This window comes from Antrostomus carolinensis, unplaced genomic scaffold (genome assembly GCF_000700745.2).
Source record: "Antrostomus carolinensis isolate BGI_N321 unplaced genomic scaffold, ASM70074v2 scaffold3, whole genome shotgun sequence".
Lineage (NCBI taxonomy): Eukaryota > Metazoa > Chordata > Aves > Caprimulgiformes > Caprimulgidae > Antrostomus > Antrostomus carolinensis.
In genome coordinates this window covers 22,686-31,610 of record NW_010302892.1, presented here as the reverse complement: position 1 = coordinate 31,610, position 8,925 = coordinate 22,686, and the positions used below count along the sequence as shown (strand labels likewise).

Below are 8,925 nucleotides of genomic sequence, written 5' to 3'. Positions count from 1 at the left end.
TACAGTGCCAAAGATGGAGGTCTTCCTCCCTACTTAAATTTCATACACTGCTTTAAGATGTTATTAAAAATATGCTGTTAATAGTAAGGTTTTATTTGGCAAATTGGACATGTCCTTAGTTGACTAAGAAGCTGTAGCAAAAATTGAACTATTTATGTATATTTATTTACAACAACCTCCTTGTATTGTCTCTACACCATTCCTTTTCTTGATGGTAAACCTTGTTGGGATACCATTGTAGAGCTAAAAAAGATAAAGATAATCCAGGAGTGTTCATCCATGATGGATGTGGCTCTCTAATAGTTTTTCTTCCAATCTTTGGTGTTGTTAATATCTCTTATTTTCTCTTCTTCCCACTCCTTCCTGCTTTTGTGCTCTTCATTCCAAAGTATTGTTCTTGAATTTGTTTTCTTGAATTCTTCAAGAACCATCTTCCGTTACATATTTTACATCTGTAAAACGACCCTAAATCATCATACAGTTGTTACCAGAATTATTTGATGGACTTTTACAATGCCTTGTCATTCAGCTTTTGTTGTAAATGTGACACTCATCCAGTGGACTTCACCTTTCAGTGGAGAGAAGCCCCGTGTATTTCAGCTTCAAAATAACATCTACTGTGAAATTGCTACAAAGTTAGATTGTTCAGGGCAAGAACAGGGCATATGGTGAGTAATACTCTTGGTAACCTGTTTTACTTGTCTCCCAACATTCTGGAAGTGCAATACTTCAGTGCATTAATTGCACACATGTGCTCTCTTTCTCTCTGGTCAGATGTAAGCAAAGGACTTCCCAAGGTTGTCTGTGTTCAGGTTGTACATAATTCTTTGGAGCAGCATTACAGTCACTTATTTTAAAAGGGACAAATGGTATAGCAGGAGTGCTGAGTTGACTTGGTGACAGCAGCTGAAATAATATAGCCTCAGCAAAAAAAAACTTAGGTCAAAAATTACGTCTCATTAAGCAAGCTTCCAGCAGCCTTTGTAAAAGTAGATGGTTGAGGTTTCTGATGGGAAGAGGATGTTTTTAATATAACCTTTGCATGGCTATGCAATAAACAGATCTTTATTTAAAGTGCTGCTAAATCACCGTGTTTCAGGTTACATACGTTGAGACTCTCTTTAATTTAACTGTTAATAAAATGCTTTCGGAAGAAGAGACCATTTGAAGGGGCTGAGGATTTTATTTTTGATTATATTTGAATTGTTGATTATTAATACACTTTTGTAACTTTCCATTTATTTGAGTTAACTTTTGTAGACATCTGTTTGATCTGCAGAGTGTTATTCAATTTGTATTTTCCCAAGGCACTGCAAACTCTTCAAACCTTTTTTTTTATCCTGTTGTAGAAATCCTTTATCTGACTTTGCCTTAACTTAACCTGCTCTGACACTTCCACTTGTAAGTGCCAGTGTAACCTCAAAACTGAATTCTCAGCTGTCATTCTTCATGAGGAAAACTCCAAATTGGACCTGTCGTGAATGTGTATCATTAGATCAGAAAATGACATGCACCAAGTTAGAAATATGCTAATAGCCACTCTTTTTTCCACTATGGAAGCCTTTATTTGGCAAGATTTTTGAAAACTGTACTAAAACACTAACGTAGCAGGTAACTACACTGTCTATAAATGTTTATAAATTCACTTAGTACCAGATTCCTTAAAATCTCATTAATGGACAATTAAGAGAGCTTAATTTTTTAGAAATCTTCTTACCAGTTTGTCTGAACTGGTCACACATACTGCTGAAGATGAACATGTGTAAGGTGGCTCTTCTCACCTTCAAAGAATGTCAAGTACAGATTCCCTCATAAAAGTATTTCTTGCAAATGGGTTTTATTAGGACTGTTAGGAAAACTGCAGCAGTAGAGGCTCTGGCAAAGATTACAGCCCTCAATGGTAAGCACTGTTAGTTTGAAGCACTGCATAGAAGTTAATGGCTCCTGCTTTTGAGTCTTTTCACTAATTTAAGCAGATGGAGGATGTATGAAGTTGAGTCACAAAAATGGGTCTTCATTTTCATCTCTTTATATGTGCACAGTTAGCAGTTTGAATCCTTAATCTCTACCTAGACATTATGATTTGGCATTTGCCACAGATATTGTGATATAATTGGGTAAAGGGAGGGGATATAATGGAGATCAGAACAGCAGCTTAGGGATGTAGCTTGTCACACACAAAGGGCATCCTGGGAGAAAGCATCCTGCTCTGAATAGGAGAGGTAGTAGCTTGAGAAAGGTTTGCTACACAAATAATTATGAAGAGTTTTATCAACAGGCTTCTGTTGTTACCTGAGCCTCTCCTGTTTGGGTTGGTTTGGGGCAAGCAGTGGGATGAATTCATTAGTCCACTGATACCACTTTGGTTCCAGTTCTTCATGTATAAATCTGAGAATAGGCTACGTGTGCATTCTGTGTAGTCTCTTGGTTATATTAATGTATATAAAGCAGGGAGCAGACAACAAAAATAATATCCTGTATTTCTTAAATTTAAGCTTGTATTGCTCCCAGAAATGAATTGGATTCTGAAACAATTTGAGACAACTAGTAAGAAAACAAACCCCCAAATTAGGTGGTGGAAAACAAGCAGGCAGATGCGTTTCTAGCAAGCTGATAGGTGCTGGTGAATGTGTGAACAGATAGATTTCTCATCAGACAACCATTTAATTCTGAATGTGTTTATAGCCACTCTAAATGGTCTGTACCTCTGCAGAAGGTACATCATAGCGATTCAGTCTGCAGATGACAGACACAGATAACTGTGGCGAAGCCTTTGAGAAAACTGCTTAGAACTTTATAGCCTGTGGCATTTGGGGGAGAAATCTGATAGCTGCTGTGTGACTCAATTGAATGCTTAACAATTGGCGGCAGATTTTAGCTTTCTGGTTGGGCTGTTGATAATTGCTACCTTAATTTGATCTAGGTGACCTGGGGAGATCATAATTTCCAAAACAGGCTTTGCTTTCATTGATGAAAAATGTGACCTTGGACTAGAGCTTTCAGAGTGCAAGACAGTTTCAGATGAGATATGGATAATAGGAGAAATCTGCACTCTCCTGCAATGAAAAAAAAACCAAACCCACAACTGAAAAACGACCAAAACCAGAAATCTACCCCAAAACAAAATGAGCAGCTGTTTCTTAATGGTGTGTGGGTTTCTGACAAGAAAATAAACATTAATGGATCTCCACCAATAGCCTTAGAAACTAGCACATCAATTTAGCAACAACACGAATGTGCACACTTCACTGCATCTATTTATTTTTCTACAAGAAATGGCTGCCTCAGATAAGCTCCTAAACTGAAACATTTATCAAATATGTAGTAGTCTGTACTGTAGCTTCAAAATGGGATCACTTTCCCATGTCTTATTTGTCCTAAGAAGTAAAAAATGTGCACGATTTCCCACTTTGAATTATTAATAGAGTGGGAGCTACTAACTTCCTGATAAATATTTTGAGGTGGACTTGGTGAACAGGTCATTCCTGAAAGTGAATGATAAACAGAGCAGTCAACATCACAAGGAAAGAAAATGTCAGTTAGTTAATGAGGAACCTTGCAGTGGTTATTAATAATACACAAATATGGGAAGAAATTACTCGTTCTCATTTTTGTCATTGTGGATGGTGCATTGGTACCCTCTCAGCTCTGCGAGTGGTGGGATGATATTGGAATTGTTACCCTGTGGAAGCAATGGGCAGAGCTCCTGTGTGAAAAGGCCTTTTTGTTAGCTCTGCTCAGTAAAAAACAGTATTTTCAGACACTGCTTTCTTAGCAGAGATACTGCAAAAGGCTTCCAGACTTGACGTTGTGGTAAGAAGCCTTTTCTCTTGATCCAATAAGTTTTTCCTTTTACTCATAAGAATTTCTGCTTTTCAGATTTCACCGTTACCTTCCTTCTTCCTCTCTCAGGTTTTAACCCAAAACATGTATGAAGAAGTCATGAAAGAGACCTAAGTGATATGTTCTCCAAGGCACTATCTTTTGTAGGATGAGTATATAGTTAGAAAAAAAAAAAAAGAACACCTTTAAGGAATATAATCCCATCTTGGGGTCAGAAAGGAAACTTATCCTGTAGTCCTTGAATCCCTACCTAGAGGAGAATAGCCTGCACAATAGCAACATCTGTACTCCCTCTAGCAGCACATCTGGTGTTTATTGATAGGTCATTAATTTGAAAACTTTTACCAATTTATCCCTGTCTCCTGTGTTCTCTGTGTTATGGACTAAAGATGAACTTTAAAGCACAGCAAGGAATGAAATCATAGACAAATGAAAACCCATTTTGAAATCCACTGTCTTTTGTGGGGAGCTTGCTGCTGCTTAAGGGTGCTGATGTGAAAAGGGTGCTGACATGAAAAAATCTCATTATAGATTACAGGTTGGTGTTTCTGTACCTTAAGATGCAGTTGCAGGTCTGTCGCATCCTAGGCAGTTGCTGAGTTGTCATCCGTCATGATTGTGTGGACAGGCAGAAGGGTACTGGGTCACTGAATCTTCAGAAGAGAGTTGTGGCTGTCCCTCCTGGGCAGGAATTCATCTAGCTGCAGTGAGAGCTGACATGGAAAAGGTCAAATTACTTGACAGGGGACTGTCTCAGCAGCGAAGCTAAGGCCAGTCACAGCAGAGTCACCACTGGTCAGCTTTCAGCGTGTTGATGGAGGAACGAAGGTAGCAAGTGATTCTGCTCGTTACCATCTTGACAAAACTGAAAGCTATCAGCTTTTTCTCCCAAGAACAAATGCCTTGAAGTTATTTTTCCAGTAGCCTTTAAAAATTCACTTCTGTGCTATCTTTCTCCCTCCTCCTTTTCCAGGAGAACCTGTGGTTTTGTGCTTGTAATGTTGTCTTTGGTGGGAGCTAATGTTCAATCAATGAAAGCATAGCTGACAAGGGGATATCTGAGCATAGCTCTCCTCTGTCATACTAATTAAGATCCCAGTGCTTTAAAGAAAAGTGTCTTCCAATTGTGATGATTAGGTGTACTTCTTGATTCAGAAACCCTACAAGGAAGTGGATGAAAGGTGATCAAAGGAAGATTTAGTGAGTGCATTTGATTCTGTATTCAAATTTTATAAAGTAATTTGAATTGATTTGTGGATATATAGTCTTTATATCCATGGGTAAGTATTTAGCGTGGGATTGGGAAGGGAATGCTTTTTGAAGTGTATGGAACTGCTTTGTTCTCATTTTTGCCCTTTTTCTTCTCACTTTTTAAAAAAAAAATTGCTGTGGTCATTGCTCTTTTTTTCAAAAGCAGAGGGGACACTCTTCTAAAAAGTCTGAACTGTCTATTCCAAGAAACGTTCTTTTAATTAAAATGTATTTTCTGCATCCATGCCTCCTGTAGCTGTGGTCTGCAGTAAAAGCACTAATAAACCCTAATAAGAATCCTAATAAACTATTTTGGTTTATAAATGCTGTGTTCTCTAAAATTGTACAAAGAGGTGCTAAGGTAACAGCAGAAATTGCCTTCCACACACATCTGTGTCAATTTCCAAATAGTACCTTTTTTTTAATGAAATGCATATGTGATGAAACCTGATAGTTGTATTTCACAGATCTTTTTACATACTTATGCTTCAGAATGACTCTTAAAAATAGAAGATCATCATGTCCTTTAGTGGAGACTTGAAAAAGTCACAGGAGATCAACACTGTGCTAGTATTGCTTTAGCTGATCATGGTAGCTATAGCAGTTGAGAATATGACACAGGATCTCCTGGTCTCTCTGATCACTTAAATGGTTGTTTTGTTCAGTGAGATACAGAAATGACTGGTTTTATGAAATAATTTGCTTTTTGCTTTCTCTAAGGAGATGAAATGGGATGTTTCTTTGTAACTTGGTCTGCCTTTCTTGTTCTTATCTGGTCCCAAAAGAAGAATTCTTTGGCTTACATATCTGTGTAATAGCCAAAGAACTTCAGATAAGGGCAGCAAGTGATGTTATTCTGTTTGTGCAGTTCTAAGCCACAAAACCGAAGAGGTGGCAGATAGATCTGAGCTGGCTGGCGTATCCTAGTAGGGGAAGCCAGCAGAACAGCAGTAAGCTATTTGGGCAGCTCTGCGTGGGAAGGAAAAAGGTGTTGTAAATAACCAGCTGAATATTATTCCAGTTATTGAAGTGATTAGAAATGGTGCTTGGCTCCAGTCTGTGACAGAGATGTGCCAGGCCCACGTTCCCTGGCTTCTGCATCCTCATGAAACTGAACACAGATGGCAGCGGTACCTGAGGACACAGCAGTGCAGGTGCAGCACCACCAGCCTAGCAGCGTGCCTTCCATTAGCATTTGCTAGGGTGAGGCAGCATCTGAGCACTGATGACTTTTTAATGGTTATCTCAGTAATATTCAAAGTAAAAAAAAAAAAAATATGCATTTTGTAGTCATTTAAAGACAATTTTCTGTTGACATTAAGATGCATCTGTAATGTTGATAAATGTCTTGGTTCTTACCACTTCTTCCTGTATGAACAGTAATTAAAACAACACTGTGGTTGTTTCAGTTCAGCTCTGTCTTCCCTCTGTTCTTTGCCCCCCTCTACTCCTTTTGCAGGGTTGATTGATGTAATTTTTGTTAATTCCAAGTGACAGTGAGTTTAACAACCTTCTCTATTCTTCACATTGGTGTGCCCTGAAACTCACACACACTTTTCCTTATGTATGTTTTGCTTTTACATAATTACATAGTTAACAGTTTTTACTCATAAATTAGTAGAAATTTTATTTTGTTAAAACGGGTATTAAACTGTGATTAATATTTATTTATTTTTTTACTACAAGTATATATTTCTTATCTTGCTATTTTATCAGTGTAGTTTATAGTTTGGGAATCACATGAAAAGTAGCTGGCCTATATCAAGAAACTCTTTCAAAACTTCAGGAAACATGTCTTTCCATTAAAATCTAGAAATTGGACCTCTCCTGAGTTTGCAATAGACTGAAATAATAAACTGCCCTTGATTTTAAAAAGGATAATTACATATGAAAATTAAATGATACTTAAAAGGTTTTTGGAAAGTTGTATGTCTATTTAAAAAAAAAAATCTTACTCCTCTGATTAACTTCTTTATGGCATGTGATTATATTTGTTTCTGCCTCTAAAACAATAGACCAGAATGTAGTGTAGGTAAGTGCTGCATAAGTACTTTTAAATCAGTTGTGTGTATGGACTGTAATTTAATCAGTGTTAAAGTTTTCTTTGTTCTCCAAGTGCTTTTTACTTACTAACCTGTTACTGGCAGGGTGATTTTTTTTTTTTTTTCTATGTGTATCAGTTAATTTTCAGAATCCCTAGTCTCTGCTTGACATCAAGGGAAGGGTATCAGATGTTCTTTCACTCAAACTTCCCCTTGTCAATCATGACAAAACTCATGAAATTTTTTTTTTCTCTCCTTTTGTCTGCAGAAAGAACTTCCTCAGATAAAAGCTTTTTCTACTCTTTCACCTATCCCAGGATTCACAAAATGGCTTGTTGGTCTCCTCTCCTCACAAACAAGAGACCTGGAAAGAAATGAACTTTTTTCAGAATCAGAATGGCAAGAAATCTCTGAGATCACAGGAGACTGTACTACTGAAACACTAAAGAAACTCTTAAATAACAATGAGTGGGTGAGATCAGAAAAACTAGTTCAAGTGCTGCATTCGCCATTTATGAGACTCTGTGCCTGGTATTTGTATGGAGAGAAACATCGTGGCTATGCTCTTAATCCAGTAGCAAATTTTCATCTTCAGAATGGCTCTGTGATGTGGCGGATAAACTGGATGGCGGACACAAGCCCTCGGGGCATTACTGCTTCTTGTGGCATGATGGTAAACTACCGATATTTCCTGGAGGATACAGCCAGTAATAGTGCAGCATACCTGGGGACTAAACAAATTAAAGCCTCAGAGCAGGTTCTTTCCTTGGTGTCTCAGTTTCAACAAAATAGCAAGCTTTAATTAAATACTGTGAAAACTAAGAACGAGTGTTCCTCACCTATAAAGAGCTGTAATATTCTGCAGTGTCTATATTTAAATGAGAATGTCTGTTATAAACCAAATTTGCTCAGCATAGCGGGATGCCAGGTTATCTAGATTATCAGTTGTCTTCCTTGCATTGCCATATATTCAAAACCTGATTTGCTGTGATTGAGTCACTCTAAGTTGTAGACATCTGTGAAATGCAGATGGGTTGGAGGTATGTATTAAAGGGTGAGTAAAATTCCCTCCATCAGTTACAACTCAGTGGTAACTTGAATGGAAAATACTTGAGCTGTACCATTATTCTATTGATAATAAACCTGGATAAGCTATGTTTTCAAAAGGAGCTGCACTTATTTGTCATAATACTACTGTAGATAGTTCAGTACCAAAGTACCTGGAAAGAAGTACTGAATGAAGGTACATTATTGGTCAAATATATTAGCAAAACAGTTACCTACAGTTTTATTTCAATAGTATCTGTCTTTTTCTCCCTCAGAAACTCTCATGTAAAACCTCTTGATATTTTTTTTTTTTCAAACCCACTAAAAATCTCCCTGAATCCTTGCTTTGCTAGAGCATGGAAAAGCTTTTTATTAATATTTTCTTGAAAAATCAAGATCTCCCAGTGCAGCAGGTATGTAGTACTGTATTTGCACTTTTGCTGTTAAAATATAATAAGCAAGAAGGAAGTAGGAGAGGGGAATAAGAGAGACTGAAACTTGGAGATCGGTTGCGAAGTTTCCAAATATGTGTATTATACTTTGGTTCTGGTAATTTTTTTTAAGTTGATAAAGAGCTTTTTTAATAAGGAGGTAGGTGTGACCTGTAAACCAATAAAATAACCTTTCTCAAGAAATCTTGTGTATTTCGGCATGTACCTTCCTTCACTTAACAGCTCTCCTTGATAACAGTGTCACCACAGCAGAAGGACCATCTCAACAGAAATTCAGGCTGTTTTGTAAT

At 37.4% G+C, this 8,925-nt stretch overlaps 1 protein-coding gene across 1 annotated transcript in view; it reads left to right on the top strand.

Moving 5' to 3' along the window:
* The window catches only part of MLYCD (malonyl-CoA decarboxylase), a gene marked incomplete at its 5' end in the record, with an annotated part of 22,245 nt that extends 14,212 nt beyond the window's left edge, over positions 1 to 8,033 (top strand). The window contains 1 exon segment of the mRNA XM_010163895.2: positions 7,405 to 8,033. Coding sequence (XP_010162197.1) covers positions 7,405 to 7,938 — 534 coding nt within the window.
* Between the last annotated feature and the right edge of the window lie 892 nt (positions 8,034 to 8,925).